Source organism: Sinocyclocheilus anshuiensis, unplaced genomic scaffold (genome assembly GCF_001515605.1).
Source record: "Sinocyclocheilus anshuiensis isolate Anshui unplaced genomic scaffold, SAMN03320099.WGS_v1.1 scaffold1051, whole genome shotgun sequence".
In the NCBI taxonomy this organism is placed as follows: Eukaryota; Metazoa; Chordata; class Actinopteri; order Cypriniformes; family Cyprinidae; genus Sinocyclocheilus; species Sinocyclocheilus anshuiensis.
The window spans coordinates 644,244-664,871 of NW_015546234.1; the positions used below are offsets into that span (position 1 = coordinate 644,244).

The 20,628-nt window shown below is 37.7% G+C and overlaps 3 protein-coding genes across 8 annotated transcripts in view; 2 read left to right on the forward strand and 1 right to left on the reverse strand.

Annotated features, from left to right (window-relative positions):
• Nucleotides 1-16,857, reverse strand: part of brf1b (BRF1 general transcription factor IIIB subunit b) — a 63,937-nt gene extending 47,080 nt beyond the window's left edge. For all 4 annotated transcript variants that reach the window (XM_016503497.1, XM_016503496.1, XM_016503498.1 and 1 more), the window contains exons 1-6: nucleotides 16,709-16,857; nucleotides 15,944-16,144; nucleotides 7,815-7,895; nucleotides 5,389-5,562; nucleotides 2,709-2,740; nucleotides 1,362-1,434 (exon numbers count right to left, since the gene is read on the reverse strand). In XM_016503497.1, coding sequence (XP_016358983.1) covers nucleotides 1,362-1,434; nucleotides 2,709-2,740; nucleotides 5,389-5,562; nucleotides 7,815-7,895; nucleotides 15,944-16,124 — 541 coding nt within the window. In that variant the 5' untranslated portion in view covers nucleotides 16,125-16,144; nucleotides 16,709-16,857. The remainder of the gene's footprint in view (nucleotides 1-1,361; nucleotides 1,435-2,708; nucleotides 2,741-5,388; nucleotides 5,563-7,814; nucleotides 7,896-15,943; nucleotides 16,145-16,708) is intronic.
• Nucleotides 8,164-15,183, forward strand: LOC107701484 (uncharacterized). Of its 3 annotated transcripts, none has more exons than XM_016503495.1 (19): nucleotides 8,164-8,342; nucleotides 8,440-8,507; nucleotides 8,591-8,680; nucleotides 8,767-8,888; nucleotides 9,044-9,163; nucleotides 9,524-9,595; nucleotides 9,681-9,854; nucleotides 10,132-10,228; nucleotides 10,372-10,595; nucleotides 10,685-10,850; nucleotides 11,099-11,307; nucleotides 11,396-11,513; nucleotides 11,600-11,805; nucleotides 12,138-12,255; nucleotides 12,341-12,510; nucleotides 13,352-13,449; nucleotides 13,569-13,684; nucleotides 13,776-14,837; nucleotides 14,981-15,183. In XM_016503495.1, the coding sequence occupies exons 1-19, from the start codon at nucleotides 8,320-8,322 to the stop codon at nucleotides 14,983-14,985; spliced, it is 3,258 nt and encodes a 1,085-aa protein (XP_016358981.1). In that variant the 5' UTR covers nucleotides 8,164-8,319; the 3' UTR covers nucleotides 14,986-15,183. The 3 variants fall into 3 exon arrangements, with proteins under 3 accessions (XP_016358981.1, XP_016358980.1, XP_016358979.1); XM_016503494.1 differs by having other exon boundaries at nucleotides 8,164-8,343; nucleotides 8,444-8,507; nucleotides 9,020-9,163; nucleotides 14,981-15,182; XM_016503493.1 differs by having other exon boundaries at nucleotides 9,020-9,163; nucleotides 14,981-15,182.
• A 532-nt stretch (nucleotides 16,858-17,389) lies between the features above and the next one.
• On the forward strand, nucleotides 17,390-20,309 carry LOC107701464 (DNA repair protein XRCC3). Its single transcript, XM_016503468.1, has 7 exons — nucleotides 17,390-17,535; nucleotides 17,612-17,749; nucleotides 17,820-18,032; nucleotides 18,922-19,076; nucleotides 19,156-19,368; nucleotides 19,491-19,537; nucleotides 19,933-20,309. Exons 1-7 carry the CDS (start codon nucleotides 17,481-17,483, stop codon nucleotides 20,177-20,179), a joined length of 1,068 nt encoding a protein of 355 aa, XP_016358954.1. The 5' UTR covers nucleotides 17,390-17,480; the 3' UTR covers nucleotides 20,180-20,309.
• Nucleotides 20,310-20,628: the final 319 nt, after the last annotated feature.

The window sequence follows — 20,628 nt, forward strand, 5'->3', positions numbered from 1 at the left end:
TAAGCCTTAAATGTCAACTATACATCGGATTGGTTTCTTCTTTAAATTATAAAAAAGTAAAAATATGAATGGTGTTATAATGTTATACTAAAACTAAAATAATGGAAAAACCCTTAAGATAACATGTAGAAAGAAAAAAACATCTTAAGCATGCAGAATTACATAAGTGGACTTTGAACGATTAATTGCCGCTTTGAACGATTACGTAATTGTGGCATCCATAATTGTAATTGCGATTAGAAATTCGATTAATTGTGCAGCCCTAATAGACACTCATGAAATGCATCAAAGAATGAAATAATTATGCCATTCTACTCAATCCCAACTTCAGCAACGAGGGAGGTTGAACTCAATCTATATTTTAGATGTCTTTAAAGTGTATACTTGTATACATTTTAAAATAAAATAATTTGAATGAGGTAATATGAGCAAATTAACTATGTAATGGTATGTATTATATTCAAACTGAAATCCAAAAAAATGAACCCTCACACCACAACAGCAGTGGGCTTGTGTAAATGAGACAGTGATTGTTAAGTGTGGATGAAATATTCATCTTGAAAGGCCACATAAAGAACCTATTATACCCAGCGGGCTGCATGAGGAACTCAAAAGGGAGTCTGTTTGAATTGAGCCCATAGAATCTGCTGCTCTACCGTTTGCATTCTAATTGAGGGTTTAGTAAACATGGAGCAGATGCAGCTTGGTAAAACAGCAGATTTCTGACCAAAAAAACCCACACAAAAACATGAAAATGGAATTATGACACATGGAGAGCTGCTAATCAGACTGCATTCTTGGATTATGCCCAGTACTTTAACATTGGGATGCTCCCTGGTGTATACTTGAATCATTTTGTCTCTGATTAGATGAGTCTGTTTAAAAAACTGCAGACCTGTTCAGTCCTCACAGTGTGCACAGAAGGTGGAAAATGGTTGCGGGGAATATGTTGGACCGTAATGGATTTTTTGACATGACGCAGTGCCCCCTAGTAACATCCGGCTAGACTGCAACTTGCTATGAATATAATTTCCAGATGGGTAAAACATTTTAACCTGTGCCTGAAATAGCTTGAATTACAGACTACTGCAGAAAATGTAGCTCAACGTGTGGATGAGAGTACGACAACAGCAAATCATCTTCCTTCTGATGCAACCAGGAATCCATAGGCCAAATCAGATGAACAGATTGAGTATACTTGTATTGATCCAGCCACAGTGTATTATTGATAACTAATTTAGCAAATGAATTGTTTTGAGAGATGCTGCCTGCTTTATTAATGAGGTTCATTCAAAAGCACTGCTCCGGTCAGCTGAATTACATTAGAGATGTCATAGAGAGGTCATTACAGGGAGACTTACCGACGGCTGGAGCGTTGATGCAGAGCTCTCTAGCCAACAGTAGGAAGGTCTTTCCCAGAATGTAAACATTAACCTACAACAATAAGAAATAGAACTGAAAGGTCTGAATTATTCAATGGGTACATTTTCCATGTTAACGATAATTGATCCTTCAGACGAGGATGTTCCACAATTAAACATGTTCCATAATTAGTCTTTAAAACAAAGTTGGTTTGCGGCCTCTTATGCTCACAAAGGCATAAACAATAATACAGTAAAAAACAATATCTTGCCCCAAAATATTTGAATGGTAGTGTGTGTCTATTCATATATATATATATATATATATATATATATATTTACATTTACATACATTTAGTAATTTAGCAGTCTTTTATTCCGAGTGACTTACAAATGAGGACAATGGAAGCAATCACTATATATATATATATATATATATACACACACACACAAAACTTCAGACACCCCCTAATAATGACGAGGGGTTATGACTTGAGCACTAGGTCCCTAGTTAGCCTGGCATCCAGGCAGGATAAGTTGTGTTCTCGTCAGATTTGGGTGTGGCTACACTTGCTAAAGATTCATGGCATATTTGAGCCTCTGCCCCAAACGTCCAGTGTCTGTTCTATAGCAGATCCAGCTCAGTGGACAGCTGGGGAGTAAAAATAACATTACACCAGTGCTTAAGCACAGAAATATCTTGCCCTAAAATAACTACTAATAAAAACTATAGAGTATATACTGTCATAAAGACAATATTGTGTATTGTTTCACAAACAAAATGTAGCCTCATATCACCTACTTGCTGTGTAATACAGCAATAAGGCATTAAAAGATGTGCATTGCAGAGGTTTTATGCTCTTATTGTAAAATCACTGCCTTGAATGTCTTAGTGATTTATTAAATAATACATAATTAATTCTATATGCCGTTAAGTGGTGTGTGAGTATAATAGCTTCGTACATGAATTATCCAATCAGATTTCAGAGTTACAACATTTTATAAATCACAACTACCTGCATTTATATCTGTGTAAATCACTGAAATGTTAACCAGTTTGGCCTAATAAATGAAGAGAATCTATGCTAGTATATGAGATGAACTGAAGCTGGAAATATAACAGAATTTCTGACATTATTGCCCAACACTGGCATCTGCTTACCTGTTCTATCATATGCAATACCTCATACAGTATTTCTTTCATATGGTCATATGGAGGGTATAAAAGATTATTTCAAGATTGAACATCATGCAACTTAGCCACAGCTGCTTAAGTTGCGCCATGTTATTCAGAGTAAGTATTGTAGAAAAAAAATATGAAAGGAACGGAAATGAAAGAAATCCAACCTGTAAAAGATCACTGAGGTCCAGAAGCATGTCTGCACATCAGTTAAGGGAAGAAGAATACAAAACAGCTAGATTATATCATAAAAAAGGGTTGAAAGTGTGATAAAGATCTAAACATCTTTGTCTAACTATACAGCTAACAATAAGAAGTCAATCCTGCTCCTAAATCAATCCTGGTCACAGTGATTAATTTAACATTGGACGGCTCAGTACTGATCATCTCTACATCAACAGGCTTCGGCATGCAGGATCTCCTTATCTCTGCAAGAGATTCACCCTGACCATCTGTTATTGCTCACCTGAGCAGCACACACACACCTGAGGCACGTGTCTCCATGGTGACTAATGCCCCCTTTAGCAAAGAGATTAGCATCACTACAAGACAAGCTAATCCCACTTTATCAGGAGTCTGACGGCCTTAATTACAGCCTGCTGTGAAAGACAGAGAGTATTTATACTTATTTAAAATTAAAGTGATTAAGACTGACATCAGTGATATTGATAACTGTCTTATCTCTTAAATGCTACAAGACCAGATATGAACCATTGACAAAAACTGCAGATATACTGCAGGGGTCAAAATTATATTGATAGCAGCATCTAAAAAAAAGGACATTTCTTTAAATAGGTCATGAACTGCATTTTTTTTTAAATTATTTCATAATGTTTGTTGAGTTGCACTTATAATATAAAATTGTCAGAATTTTGAAATAAAAGGGCATTTAATTTCTACCCTGATTTTAGCCCTCTGATTTGAACGCTCTGTTGAAGGGTGAGTGGGCGTGTCTGCTGTGAGACTTCAATGGAGACGCCCGTTGCTATGACTGGCTGACATAAACAATGAGTATTACTTGTGGAGTTCTCTCTAAAACTTTTACTATGTTTTTACTATTACAGCTGTTGAGATTATCTATTAGTGAAAAGTGTTGATTATAGCATTATATTTAGATCTACTCCCGTCGCATGAAAGGTTCATTGTAGTTGATAAAACTGAGCACATGAATGCAGCAATCTCGTCATTGTAAGATGCATGCATTTGAAGGGATCCCTCTATTTAGAACTGGGCATTTAATGTACCATTAAGCAAAAAAAAAAAAAAAACAAGAATCTGATGATGAGCATCTGAAAATCATGACCTGTCCACCCAACAATTGCCAGATCAGGTCAGTGAAGCTCACTGAATCAATGTTTGCAGAACAACAGGCAATCTTCATCTTAAAGGACCGGTCTAAACAAGATGTGAGGCTGCTAGAAACACTCCAAAAAGTTAAAACACTGCTAAATGGCTACATTGAACAAGAAAATACTTGTAATACTGTAAATACTTTAGTTAAGAATTATTTTAAAATACTTAAATACTTTGTAAAAATACTTAATTTAGTTGAACACTAATACAGTTGTCCAAATAATTCTGTTTATCGTATATCACAACGATGCATGAGATAAATGTATGGATGTTTGATGAGGCAAAGCCGAACAGTACACATTTAAAAATAGGTCAATATTTGGAATGGGTTTGGTGGTCTGTAAAGTACTGGACAACTTCTTTTAGTGTCTGCTCTTTAATGTGAAGTACCGTATCTTAGCATGCATCTGAAAGAGCCCCACCCAGAGACAGGTAACAATTCTCCTTTGGCAACTCTAAACGGCACACCAGGTACCCAGTCAGGCCTGACGCTACACAAAAGCAGAGTGGAGATCTGGGTGTGACCCAAACAGACACATAGGATGGTGCTTGTCGGTGTGAGTAAGAGTCTGTCTGTTTGTGAGACAGAGAGTGAATGCAGTGCTGTAACACTATCCAGATGTGCTGTGTTGTAACACAGGTGTGGCGAGTCTCAAACACACATAATCTGAGAACAGAATTATGACAGGTTGAGGAAAAAACTAAAATGTGGAACAGGGGAGTGATATTTCCCTCAACTATTACTTCAAAATTATACTTCAGTCTCTCAAAAAAGTTTCCCCTTTTTTAAAACAGTATTCACAAGGAATTCGACTTAGGTCAAATAAGTGTCACGTCAGTAGCTTTTGTACACAACCGGGACAGAGACTGAAAATCTGGGCTGTTTTCCATGATTTACTCCAGGGAACATCCTCTGAGATTCCGAAAGGTGCAGTAAACACTCTTCCCCTTCCTCTCTTTCTTCTCTGACAGCATATTGCAGCACTATTGTTTTCACATCCTGACACGTCTCTTCAGACCCTAAACCAGGTTTTCCCTAGGGAAAGTATGGACTGATAAAAGAGACTATCTTAGACCAGCATGAATTTCTATGCTGGTCCACGCTGGTTTATGCTGGTTTGGTTCTGGTCCAACTTCTGATGATACTGGCTAACCAAAAAAATCTTGCTTATTCATTTAGTTGCTTATAACAGCAACCAAAACATTTTATTACACACACAAATACATATATAATGTTATATATGAAGTTCACATTTTATATATTGATATATTGAGTATATAAACATTATATATATATTGAACCCATGACTACAGGATTGAGTTAAAGGATTCTTGCTGTTAAAGACCTGAGATTTACTCTTATTTTCCTAAATTTGCTGTAACCTAATTTGGATAATGTGCCTAACCTTATTTCGATTGTGCACACTTTCCTCCATGGATTACCAAGTGTTTAACTTGGGTTTCACACCCTAGGGATCATTGTGAGAAGGATACGTGGCGTTCCCTCCGTCCTGCAGACCAGGTAGAGGCAGGCGGCTATGACATGTGTCATCTTTCGCCCTCGTGTCAAGTGTTTGCTCACCACCATCTTGAAGAAATTAAAGGCTGTGTCCAGGCAGTGCTGGTTCAGCTGCAGCTGGCTGCCGAGGTTGTGTATCTGTCGTTTCCCTAGAGACAGGACACACATATGCATCAGATTGAGCAAACATACACAGATCCACACATGCACGCTCGTGCACCAAGGCATGACTTCACACGCAGGTGTTTGGTTTTCCAGTAGCACTGATGTCATGAGAACGGTGCACAGCTAGACAGGCATTTAATGGAGCCTGGAAGTGAAAAAAGGCAGAAAGACAGCTGTTTTACGTCTCATATGAGGCCACGTCCCTCTTTTCCCTTCTTTCACAGTCGCTCATACATTTACTCCTTCACAGAGGATCTCAAAACAGGCCAAGTTGTAATTCACTGGACGCACAGAATAAATCAGTCTGCCCTGAAATCCCACGTCGGGCTACGATGTGTTTAACATATTCAAATCCACAGTCCAGTGGGCTATCTGGCAGATTTCTGTTTACTTAACACATCATTTAACAAAAGACCTTGTTCACCCAGACAGTGAAGGTTTCCCACATTGTAAACAATGAGAATGATTTAGGCCGCTTCACCATGTAATACATGCAAAGCTGTTTTGCTGGGCAGAAAGGCTACAGATGTGATGAGTTTGGCATGTTCCAGTCATTCATTATGCTTGAAACTCCACATGTAGATGTGTTTATAAGAAACAACTGTTTTCATCAATCTGTCCTCTAAATGTGCAAATATGTGATAATGAGTTTAGCAGATGCATAGACGCAACAAACTTTTTATTTAGCCCAATGATTCTCAAACTGGAAACCGATGATACCCAGGGTGTGGCAAAGAGGTCCTTGGAAACTTTTTTTGGAAAAAAAAGAGAATTTTTTATTATTTATAATTTATTTGCCTTATTTTGCTTTTATAAATACTGTTTAGGAATGAATTTAATTAATTTAATTAGTAAACAACACACAGTCTTTATAATCACACTTGGGGGACCCCATTTGGGGGTCCTTGGCATCAGTAAGTATGTAAACTTTTGCTTTGCTTTACTTTTTACCAATGGTATAGACAGAGCCACGTGTTTAAGTGGATGTTTGACTTTTTGTTCCCCAACTGCGGAGCCCAGAAGCTACAGTGTCAAGTGTCATGTTGGCAGGCCAAGGCCAAAAATAACTCAAAAAGCTTTTAAGAGCATAATCCTTCAACTTCGGAAGCACTGTGTGCCAACTCTCTGATACATGCTCCAGACCTGTCTAATCCCAGAGTATTTTTCACGCTGCACATGCCATTGGATTATCAGCCAGGTCTGCGGTGACCTCTCTGAATGACAGCAGAATTACATAACGGCCACAACACTGCAGGGACACGGGACACCTTATTTAATGAATGAAATCTTGTGTTTGTGACCACAGAGACACTTTCATAAATCAGAACGGTTTACCAGAACCTTTTAAAACTAAAACTACCTGCCAGACATATTCATAAGCACTATTATGTGTCACTCATTTAAAAAGTTTTTGATCTCTTATGAGAAGCTTCTGTGAGTCTGAAATTGAATCATGTGTTTATACAGTTGGTGACCTTGATTCTCAAAGTATTTTGCTCTCAGTTAAAGTTAAAGCACAGAAAACGCACCAGGACAGACAGGTGTAATTGAGAAATTTATAATATAATGCCACAAAACTCACTGCTCTCACAGCACCTCTGATTCATATACCAAGTACATATTTACACAATGCCATGCCTTATATTTGCTAAATCAACACACACCTGGAACCCAAAGACATTTATCAGGCAGCTCTATTAAAAAGATCAATAGTTAATTACGTCTTGTATGTTTTTCAGAAAAGTGCAGATGCAAATGATGTAAATTTAATTAGCACTTGAGATGTAACTGGGTCAGAAATTAATGTAGATGATTTATTGAAACATAAAATTAAAGGAATATGCATCCACAAGAATACAATATGTGATGCATCTAATGGCACTATATTTGATTTGAATTTAAATTATAGTCTATCATATGGCTTTGTTCCAGAAGATAAAGAATATAATGCAAAAGCTACTTTTATTTTACATTTATGGTCCTTTATTCATTTTTTGCTTCATTCACTTTCATTATATAGAAGAGAGTAGCCAGGACATTCTTTAAAAAATCACCTTTTGTGCTTAACATAAGAAAGAAAGTCATACGGATTTAGAACGGCATGAGTGTGAGTAAATAATGACAGACCTTTCAATTTAGGGTGAACTGTCTCTTTAAGTCTGCATGTTTTATAAACCTTGATCATCCACTGACTGCACCTACACTCCACTGCTGACTAATATAAAGGTGTGCCTACCGTTCTGGAGTGTCTGAGCTCGCGATTCTTTTCCCAGACTTGTGTGGAACCCACTACCCAAGACCGGAGCTTTGGAAGTACCTAAAAAAGAAACAAAAAATACAATTTATTGTGTTAAAGGGCAAGCTGAAATCAGACAATTACATTGAATAGGAATAGTTTTGGCTTATAGTATATAAACAGGTGTACAAATAAAAGCCTATTATTGACCAGCGACATTTTAAGGCTTTAAATACAGCTCTAGCGCACAGAGGATGTCTGTGTAAAAACAGCATTATATTGTATTACTCCAGTGACACCTATCGGGTGCCAATGTCTCTACACAAGTGTTACTATAACAACCAAAATGGAGATTGATTGACACACCTGAGACTGATAACCAAGTCAGAGGAGCTCGGAGGAGAGTGACAGGACGATACAAATGAACCACAACTCTATTGGCTTCCCTCTCAGTAGCATATTGCTCAATTATATATATTTTTCTAGCTAGTGTTTTTGTCAAATCATGGATGTTAGCTTCTGCTTTGGGTAAGTTTCTGTGACCAATTTACAACACATGAATATGCAAAGATGTAACACATCATATTGAATCACAAAACTGACACGCAGAACTGATATACCACAGGCTTCTTCTCTTCATGTGCTTTCAACTGTGCGATGTGAATGGAAGTTATGTTGCCACTGATCCACAAGGTCTGTTTATAGTGATGAACAACATTTCAACATATAATAGTACATTGTTAAAGCCAACGCTGTAATGAATTTTAATGCTGCAGGTGCCATTGAGACCGAATGTCGCGATCGATATTTCTGGGTGTCTGTTGATGTGGGCTTTGCAGGCCATGTCCCAAGATTTGAGGCTGTAGGTATGGTGCTATGGCTTGACAATAATCTCTACCACAAATGATCACACATTATATTTTAATTCTCATATCAGTGCATATTTTTTAAGTTGAAAATGGAGTGCATATCATTAGTGAGGATCATGCATCCATGTGTGGCTACACATTGAACAACTTGAATGGCCGGGCATCTCTGAGAGCTTCCTATTTCTCCTGCCACACCGAAAATAAGGCAAGAGTTTCATTAAAAAAAAAAAAAGACCAAAGACAAAACTGCATTGATTAGTTCTAGAACTATCAGATCTATGGGTCTTGATTATGGCTTTTTGAGAACATTGTTTTCTGTTGTATGATGTCTTGTAGAATGACAGCAACTTCCTTTTCAAGCTGAATGTTGTTTTGACTGACCATATGGGGAGAGAAAATAAATACACTCTCACCGAAAACTGCACACTGCCCATTGACTGGTCCTCAAAAGAGATCCTCTGTGAAGAAAACTACATAGAGGTAGGACTGTTCAAGGCAGGCAATGTAAACCCTGTGTGGTATGCAGCTGTGTTGCTATTGTTAATTATTAAAAACGGTTTCTATTAATTTAAATAAAGCTGGAATAAAATATAAATATATTGGATGAAAAACTTAAAGGAAAATTAGAAAAAAAAAAAGTTCGTTAAAATACTAAAATTATTAAAATTGAAATAAAGGTAAACATAGGTATTAAAAAATAAGCACATAGGAAAATGACTCAAATTTGAATGAAAACTGAAAATATATAAATAAAAGCTAATTCAAAATATTAATAAATACTACAGTTGTACATAAATAATACTAAAGCTGGTCAGCAATATCTGGTTTTCTCTAAACTAGGTGACGGTGGCGAGAGATATACCCTGCAGATCTGATAAACACAACACTCCCTGGCTGGCTGCTCTTGCTTTCGTAAGAAATATTGACACTTTAAATGCATGTGTGAACTTCTAAGAATTTGAATTTCTTATTGCCAGCTCTGTATCTCCACTTGTAGGCCCAGAGATCTGCCATCTCCGAGTGGCAGATAATGTTCCTGAATCAGGACTTGCAGCGCTTGGATGCGATGTCTATCTCTGATGCCAGGCGAATGGGATACATGCTGGATTCCACTCCAAACAGGGTGGTCTTTCGCTCTGCCTACAATCAGACACATTCAACAATCACAGAGGCAGGTGAAACTAAAAGGGATAGTTCACATCAAAATTCTGTCATTATTTACACACCCTTAAGTCATTCTAAACCAGTATGACTGAAGTTCTTCAGTGGAATACAAAAGATATTTTCAAAAATGTCTCCGTATGTTTTGTACATATACTACCGTTCAAAGGTTTGGGTTCGGTAAGATTTTTAAAATGTCTTTGTGAACTATCCCTTTAAATGTTAATTGTGCAGGTTCCACCATGATTTTAACATGAAGGCTGAAACCAGCCTTGTTGTTTCCTCAGATTGATCGCATTGCTGTAGAGGTGATTCATGCAACAGTGTTTTTCAGGCAGAAATGGGCTGTAGTGATGCTTGACACGTCTGCGGCATGTACGATAGGTAACTCATTGGCCATGTTCAATTTCTGTTACATTATAGAAATTATTGGTATTGAATTAAATGTGCATATAATATCTTAATTGTAACTAACAATTCAGGCTGTCATAGGCCATATTTTTCTCTCAGTGTTGCATATTTATCAGCCCCTAGCTCATTTGATGGAGTGATTTTGCACTGGAGAACTCCCAAAGTCATGACCACGCTGGTGCAGGACTTCCCTGGGTTTGTAAGCAGGAGTATTGAGCTGGGTGTGGATGCTCGGCTCTTGGACGAGGCCACCAGGAAAGCCATGGGTTACGTACTTGGAGAAGATGGGCAGGTGGTGCAAGTATCAGTGCCTTTTGGTGCACCAGGAGGTTACAGAATGGTATGTACTGGACAAACCAATAACTAATGTTGTGTATTTATGCAAAAGAAAAAGAAAGAAAATCAATAATTGTGTCATGTTTGTTGCAGAGCTTAGTCGAAAATAATGTTTATAAAGAGAATTACAAGGCTTTCCTGTGCTATGAGCACATCTATTCGCATGTGTTTATGGATGATAATGAAATAGAGACCAGACATCGCCAGCTACGAGTTATGGAGACACCACTAGTTCCTCGGATTCCTTTCGCTATAGATGGTGAGATTATTATCATACCATTATACAATAGACTGATATTGATTTATGACTGATGCAGATTATTTTTCTGATAACCAATAACAGCTTATTGACATAACTAAATTATACTTATTATAAAATACTAAAAATGTCATGCGTGATGATTAATAATACTTATTATTATTATTATTATTATTATTAATTAGTTTATTTGATCTAGATGATTGCAAATTTATTTTAGTCGTGTTATATTTTTTGCCCTCTAACAGAAACTGTGCCTCATGAAGAAGTGTTCACTGTATATCTTGGTAGTTTTGCTTCGGATGTGGAGCTCATTGCAATCAAACTGAATGAGAACAATCTGTCAGTAACAGATGCCATTCAACAGCATTACCTCATTACAAAAATTCCCCACATCAATGGGACCCGTGGCTTCATCATTAAGGTTCCTTTTGAAGATAAATCTGTTAACAGAATGGTGAGGGTTTTTCTTTTATCTATCATTCCCACAGTACTATATTTATTACTTGTATTATTACAAATAAAATCTAATTTCTAATTGACAGTATTTGGGTGAAGGACTTCTCCAGTACTCTGCAGAAATGAACTACACCCTAAATATCATCGAGCGAAACTACACATTTTTCCACCATGTCTCTGTTGTGGCACATGTTAATGATGCTTGTAAGTCTTAAAGAGTTAATGACCTTAAATTACATAACATGCAAGTGACCAACAATCTAAGTTGTATTTGTTTCCCTCTCATTCAGTCCCTCCAGATGTCACTGCTTTCTGTACAGCACAGAGCATATTATTCAGAATAAATCATCCGAAGCAAGCTGGACTTTGGGAGGTCTGTGTGGGGCATCAGGCTCTCACATCTGACTTATCCAGACCGAAGGGATACATACTGAAAAACGACAGTCAGAGTATGACTCTGGAGGTCCCACTCTTCACATCGGGCTACATTTATGAGGCAAAGAAAAACATTTGTCGTTCAAATAACATGTTGACTTTCATAATGTCATGGCAGTCTTGATTCAGATCTCCTTTTGTTCTTAACATTAGTATAATACATTTGAGCTATAACAGCATCTGAAAATAATTTTGGCAAAAACAAAATGTAAATGCATTATAAACGGAAGTGTATATAGGGTTATTTACTTTTGTGCATCCAAAAATTAAGTTATATTAAATACATACATAAATACTAAAAATAATTTTAAAGAATAATTAATGTAAGTTAATAATTATTTTAAACCTAGAGCATACTTTTAAACCTAACATTTTAGGTTTGTGTTTTTCCAGGACATTACGTTGAGAAACTTTGTTGGCACTTTTGAAATTCTTATAAGAGACTCGAAGACTCTGGAGATTCACAAGAGAACAACAAAGCACTGTTACTTTCAGACTGAAGAACTAACAGGCAAGACACCATAAAATGCTAACAGGGTTTATAAGCTTTAAAATGTTATCTCTCCACTAATAAACAATAATTTCTATTGTTCTAGTGTGTTCCACAGATGGAATGATGACCGTGGTGGCAACTACTACAAAAACCTGGCCAACAGTGCCACCTAGCAGCACAACCCTTCTAGACAGAAGATGCAGACCCAAGGCAACCGATGAGACAAGGGTCATGTTTTCTTTTGGTGTGGATACATGTGGAACTAGATTAATGGTAAATGCATAAATTGACCTTAGTCATATACAACCAACATGTGTTTAAAAGAAGTCTCTTATAATCATCAAGGGGGCTGAATTTATTTGATCAAAAATACAGTAAAAAATTTTTTTGAAATGTTATAATTTAAAAATAACCTTTTTATATTTGCAGTTCTTAACAAATTTATTAGACCACCACCACCCAATGTAAGGTTTGTGCCGCAACTGCCCTAAACTAGCAGTATTGGTGACTGATTACAAAATCTTTTTTTGATTCTGTGAAGGTTAATCCACCAGTATGTATAAGCTCTTTTGTCATAGTTGTATTTGTAATGCTAAAATATGATTATTGTTGTTATCCATTAATTTTCAAATTTACTGTTTTACAAGAAAGGCAGAAGAATAGTAAAACACTTTATTATTATTATTTTTTTTTTTTTTTTTTTTTATTCGGATGCCCAATTACAGTCAATAAATGTATTAAACTGTACATATATTTGAATATATTTTAAAATTCAGTTTATTCCTATGATGCCCAAGCGTAATTTTCAGCAGGTATTAGTCCTGTCAGGAGTGCCCCATAATCCTTCAGAAATCATTCTGACATGCTGATTTGCCTTTTTTTTTTTTTTTTTTTTTTCAGAATACTTTGAATAGAAAGTTCAATAGGACAGCATTTATTTGAAATAGAAATCTTTTGCAATAATAAATGTCTTTACTGTCACTTTTAATCAGTTTAATGTGTCCTTGCTGAATAAAAGTATTCATAAAAAAAAAAATAACTTACTGGCTTAAAACTTTTAAGCAGTAGTGTATATCTATTCACTGATGGATATGTAATCTGTATCCTTGTGTAGTTGGGTGACGGCTACATTGTGTATGAAAACGAGGTCATTTCTGATGGAGGTGTCATAATTGACCAGGAATCAGCCATTACAAGGGAATCAAAATTTAGGTATTTGTCAATATATGAAACTAGTAAATACGTGAAAATTGAATTAGGCTAAATACGATTGATCTTTGAAAACAAAAAAATTCTGATCAGCTCCTTTTTTTTCCTTCTGAATATTTCAGGCTCACTGTGAGATGCTTCTATGCACTTGACTCTGTTAAAAAGGTTTTTACATCCAGAGTGTTTGAAGGACCTGGATTTGGTACAGTCAAAATTACAGACACTACAGTTGTAAACGGTTAGTACTAACACTTTCTATTACAGGAAAATTAATCAAAAGAATTGCTTTAATTTATTTTTTCTCTTTGTATCTCTGCATAACCTACAAGGACTACAAGGAAACCTTATCAACTCTCACGCAGCCTCTGTTTTTGACCCTAAACCGTGGCCAAACGACCTTCCTTATGAGCCTGGCAGAGGCTGCTGTTCTACAGATGAGGAGGAGACACAGTTTCTACAAAGAGGACTTACACACCATGCAGATCCCTCATCAAATCAAGGCAGGAAGACATCAGAACACAATTACCACGCCAGCAATATTCCCTATCCACACAGACATGCCCAACTCTTCAAGCAATCTAGTGTGCAGTTTAACCCTCAAACGATTATCAAACACAGTTCTGGTCCATCTATGACACCTGCAGGGCAGCAGAACTCTTTTGATGGCTTGTTTAAAGACTACAGATCTTTCCTGGTTGACGTCCCACAGAAAAGTCCTATGAAAAGGACTGGTCAAAATCAAGACAGTTCTGTGATGATTGGTGACGACAGTTCTGCTTCGGCTTTCTACAGAGGATCAAAAAATGCATCACACGTCATAAATGAAACCTTGCCTTCCATTTTATATTCTCTCATTGCCATCAGTAATCCAACAAACTACAATCCAAATAGCAATAAAGTGAGTGACCAGCTTTTCCTGAAAGAATACATGGACCATTACACTCCTGACGGTGATTTTCAACACTCCCCTGATCATTTTAATGAGTTGATTAACAATCCGTCTACAAAAGATTCTTCTCTCTACACTGAAAATATTATTTCTAAAAAACATGAAGCAAGCGAAGGTGAACGGGGCCAAAAACATTTGGAAAGTTACATACTTGCCACTGAAAGCAGTGCTCAGCCATTTAAAGAGCACGGGTTGGAAAAAGTAGGCCTTTTAAATGTAGTAGGCGAGCACAACAATTTCATCCATGAAGATGACGACGATAATTCAAAGAAATTAGCTTTTTTGCATACACAACAGCAAAAAGAAGGTGAAGATGGGCATTTTCTTTCTGATCATAATCTTTTAGCGGTAAAGCCATCATATGACAAATTGAGAGGGACCCTGTTCTTCCCTGGTAGCAGAAGCCGATATGGTTCCAGCATTCATAAAGGAATAATAACAGGTAATTTTCCATTGCTAAATTATGTACAGTTAAGTAACATAATACAACAGTAAATTTAAGCAATCTGTTTACAATTTGTCAAATTTTAAAATTAAAACAAAAGTTTACATATTCTAATACTGAAACCACACATTCTTTTCTAGGATGACCATGGAGGCTGTTTCTTGTCATGATGAGGAAAGTGCAATGAGATTTGACATAACATGACAGTCCCAGGTGGAAAAATCAAGCCCATTCAATCTGAGGGTGTATTGTATTTGTCCAGTCCTGGCATACTGCTTTTGCAAATAAAATGCATTGTGATCACTAACTGTCAAATTAAGTTGCAATTTTTCTTGGTTAACAACACAACAACACAAAAACTATGTTAAGATCTGATTAAGTCCAAATGCATGCTAAACCAAAATGCTATCTCATCTCGCACTTATATGAAGAACTACTAAATAATATATATCCAAATAATTTACAACCTTGGAACTAACTAACCTGGTGCTAACCTGGGAACTATTACATGAATAAGTTTAGGAGGAGGGGAGGAGGGGGGTATTTCTCCATTTAATAAAAAACTTTTATTTTTAATAAAGTGAAATTGATAATGAGTGTGCAATGTATTAGAAGGTTGTGGTACTAGCCTCTGCTGATTATGATCAATCTGAAAAATTAAAATTTTTACGTAATAAATCTGACCCTGTTGCAGAGGCGGACAAAGTACTCAACTCCATTACTTGAGTGAAAGTACAGATACTGCTGGTCAAATATTACTCCATTACAAGTAAAAGTTGTAAAGACAGATTTTTACTCAAGTAAAAGTACAGAAGTACTTGCTTTTAAAAGTACTTAAGTACCAAAAGTACTCAAGTAAATGTACTTAGTTACTGTCCGCCTCTGCCCTTTTGCTTGCCAAATTCCACATTCACAGATCCACATATTTCAATTCTAGACCTCTCTTTTTTTGCATTTTGAAAGAAATCGAGGAATATCTTACATCAGTTAAACTGACTAGAAACAAAAAAAGCTTTAAAAACATTGCCGTTGCCACTGGTGCCCCTCAAAAGGTGAATGATGCTGGTCCCAACGGTGTTTAGGTTGAAGTGAACAGCTCTTACCATCAGCGGACACGAACTGGCCGACAGCTGAAGACACCCCTCCACTGTTTTCCACAAACTGAACCTCAGATACGATGATATTATCCTCCAGAACCGACCCACAGGCTGTGCAGACGGCACTCCCCCGGGCTGGGTCTGTGTCGATGTCTGCTCCACCACAGCTCTTACACTGACGACTCATGCTGGCAGCAAGATTCAGACCTGAGGAAGATAACATGAGCACCATTACTGAACAAGAAACGTTTGACTAAACACACATTATCTATTTGGCAACGTCAGTTTATTATTATTCAGATATCACAATAAGATACTTAATAAAATGATACAGAAACTTGTAATAAACTCGTGTATGATAAAGTAAACTACACAACACGTCCAGATCGGGGTTTGAACCCGGGTCGCCAGATCACAAACCTCCCTGACAGTCCACTTCGCTACGGAACACAGAACCTTCGTTTCAACACCACACCTACTTGAGCCACTTTCACTGTCGTTCACGTATCATTTTTGTTTTACATATTAGGATTATCTTTATATTAAAATGATCTCTATTGTATATTTCTAGTGTCTATAAACCTTGCTAAGCTAATGTTTTGATATGTGCACATATGCTACCAAATGAAAAGCTAGCTTGCATAAGACCTGTGATACAAATGTAAACATAATACAAACAGCCCATTTTATCCTTTTATTCTTTATTTCATATCATAAAGACACGCATAAATTTAAGACATTAACGCTAGCCTTCAACAGCAAACCACTCACCGGTCAAAGGAAGTAACGTTAGAGACTTTAGATCAAACACTATCAAGCAATATCCAGTGTCCACCAGTCCTATTTATTCCCAGGTTTCACAAACTGCATTCACTGAGCAACATGTTTAAAAGGACTAAATTCATTTTTTGATGGTCATATATTTCATTTGATACATAACACCACTCATACTGTTGTGACTTTCTACCCAACTGCGATACAACATTTGCGGGCTGCTATGAAAACTGAATATAGAGGGGTGGCCGCTACGCCACAGTTCTTCTTTTAGTTATTTTTGCTTAGTTTATTTAACTAATATGTGTCCTTTATGGCAGAATAATTTTTTAGGAAATATTAATGATAAATGTATCTTTTATAATCCCAGTTATTCGACTTGGTTAAACACTTTCATTCAAGACACCCCCATTTTGATAATGCACTGGTCCGGTGGCAGACCGCGGTCTTAAAGCGCGATAGTATGAAGGGAGTGTGTTGTTTAGCCGATATGCTATCGCACTCTTTCTCTTATTGGCTTGATAAAACAAAGTATTGTTCGTTATATTTGCAGTCGCTTATCTGTCTTTGAAATATAAACAGCACTAGGCAAAAAATAATACAATCGGTAATCGATTGTATTTAAGACTTTGACTTTGTCAGAGTTGCTGACCGGGAAGTAAATGTTGTGCAGTTCAAAATGTGTGAAGATAGTTTTAGTGAGTTAAAGTAACAATTAAAGGTTATTTTATTAACGTTATACTGTTGAAATTGAGATTAACGAGAGGTGATGGAGTGGGAACAGCTTGATCTGAATCCAAGGATTATTGCTGCTGTTAAAAAAGGTTGGCGAGCAATCAATCCACCTTAAGTACACTGAAGTCGAATTCGCTTCTTGTTTAATGTCATTTTATTGCTCAGCCAATTTTAGGTCAGCCAGGGAGATCCTCTGTGTCTCTGGTCCAGATTTGCAGAGGCTGACGCGCTTGTCAAAGACTGATGTTCAGCGCCTGCATTGCGCTGTAGCGGCTGCAGTCCGCAAGTCCAAGCCGGTCACAGGTGGGCTTCGCTGATTGCAACCAGATTCAGCTATTTTTGAAGCAAAACTATTGTTTTAATGTATTCGCAGCTTTACAGCTGATCCGTGGAGAATGTCCTGTTTTGGAGGCCGGAAACAGGCTCTCTTTTTCCTGCCGCATTCTGGACGGTCTGATGCGTGGTGGTCTCCCGTTACGAGGAATAACCGAGCTGGCAGGCGAGAGTGGTGCTGGAAAAACTCAGTTCTGTTTGCAGCTTTGCTTGTCTGTCCAGTACCCGCAGGAAAACGGAGGGCTGAATTCAGGTAAGGCGACTTTTCCAGAGTCAGGTTTCGGTACACCGGTCACGTCCGAATCTGGAAGAGTGATCACGATGTGTCATACTTTTCTTCTTTGTTACAGAATAGAAACGAACTGTTTGAAGGAATTGAATTTCCCCTGAATAACTTACTGGAATTGAAGCATATAACCATTATAGAGCAGTGGTTCTCAACTTTTTCGACTTCAACCAAGTTGTTCATGATTTACTTGATACGTATTTGTTTTTAGTCAATTTCTACCTGATAAAATAAATACTTTATAGCAATTTAAGATTTTATTCATTTCCATGATGTCTAGAAAAAAAATTCAGGTCTTGAATTCACACTTTTAGAATGCCCTGTATTATCCAGGTTTTCCAAGATAGTTGAGGGAGGTCAATTAAATAAATATCTTGATTGTTTTATGTTATTTTAATGCTTTTTTAATTTTAAATCATTTGAAGTCATCTTGAGGCCCCCTTAGAAGTTGTCTGTGGTTCTCTAATGGGCCTTGGCCCCTTGATTGAGGACCATTGCTATATATTGCTGACTATCAGAAACGCATCGAGTAGAGTTTGAGATCTCTTCTGAAACTGGCAACGTGAGCAGGGGCGCTGCTAGGGTTTCTGGGCCCCCTGAACAGCATATTGACTCAGGGCCCCCTCCGCGATCGTGTTCCAGGGTGGGGGTGCCCCTCGGTAAAAATCACGTTCCGGACCCCTGTCCCTCGTCTGGCCCTTGGAATCTTCCTAGCCTTCCTCCCAAACACCCCCCTCACCGTGCCCCTGAACGTGAGATTACTGGGGTGGAAGGAGAGTTGAGAAGAAAGAAATCATTTTGACAAATTTTTGCTTAACTGATGTATTAAATCACATTTTATATGGTAATTTAACAGGAGCTGTTTATATTTGCACTGAGGATTCTTTCCCTATCAAACGACTAAGGCAACTCATTGCCCTGCAGCCCCGGCTCAGACCAGATCTGCCACCAGCTCTGATCCACAGTCAGCGTTTTAGCGACAACATCTACATCGAGCATGCAGTTGACCTGGTGAGACTTGCAAACATTTATAATAATAGCCAGTTAATAACCATCAGAAAGCACTTAATGCTGGTTGATATGTGAGCAGGAGGCTCTGCAGGCGTGCGTGTCTCAGCGTGTGCCCGTGCTGCTGAAGCGAGGGCTGGTCAGACTGCTGGTGGTGGACTCTGTGGCGGCTCTGTTTCGCAGTGAGTTCCAGGCTGATGAGGCTGTACAGAGGTCACGCCACCTGCTGGCCTTTTCCAACACACTTCACCGCCTGAGTCATGAATATGGTGCACCTGTAGTCTGCGTCAACCAGGTTAGACTGGCATCTCATTTCTAACACCTAACCAGAAATACTATACAATATGTTCTGCGAACGCCATTGATCTTATCTTATCTAAACATAGAAATTGTTCTTATGCTGTTTCTCTGCTCCAGGTTACAGATGTTGTGGACGGACCAAATCCAGGACGGTGCGACTATGGGTGAGTGTGTTTGTGTCAGTTTAGCCAGCAGCAAAACGGCCCATATACAGTGGCAAGAAAAAGTATGTAAACCCATTAGAATTGGCTGGTTTTCTGCATTAATAAAATGTCATCTGATCTTCATCAAATTCCCAAGTATAGAAAAACATGATGTGCTTAAGCTAGCAACACATAATCAACTCTTATCTTTCATGTCTTTTATTGAACACATCCCAGTAAATATTCACAGTGCCTTAAGCATATTGTGCTTTTCTATACTTGGGAATTTAGAAAGATCCGATTACATTTTATGCTCAGCTCATTTCAGAAGGTTTGGTGTAATTACAAAACTGGACCAATCATATTTAGAGCTTCTGAAGCTATATAATAAGTCGTTTATAACTTATCATATACAGGCTGGTGGGCAGTAAGGTGCTTCCTGCATTGGGCATCGCTTGGGCCAACCAGGTAATGGTGAGACTCATGCTCAGGAGACTGGTGGGGCAAGTACAATCAGACAGCCGAAGCAGTGCTCCTCGAAAATTAGAAGTGGTTTTCGCCCCACACCTCCCTCGAGCGAGCTGCCTGTGTGGGGTTTGGGAAGAAGGAGTGAGAGGGATCCCTGATGACCACTCAGACCTGCAGCCGCAGGGCTCTTCATGATGAATTATCGGCAGAAGGAGCAGATGGAGAGGACTACATTCACCACAACATGGCAGTTAACAGCTGCTAATGGACATAAATGTTATGAAGAACATTTTAATGTTTTTGTGATTTTGTGAAGAATGGCTAAATGCACATTATTATTATTATTAATATAAAAATAAATAGTTATTATTATTATGCCTTTGATGCGCATAATAAATATTTTCCTTATTATATGTTGTCACAGTTTTAATACATATGGTTACAAGCAGCCATAAATAAGGTGAATAAAAGCCTAATTGTCACCTCACAGCTCCCCTTGAAGAGAACAGGGCTGTGTTTCCCAAAAGCATCGTAAGCCTACGTAGATCATAGATCCAATGCCACCAATGGCCTCTACGATCTACTTATCTCACGATGCTTTTGAGAAAAGCAGCCCAGGTTGTTTTGTTCTCCCATATCAGAAA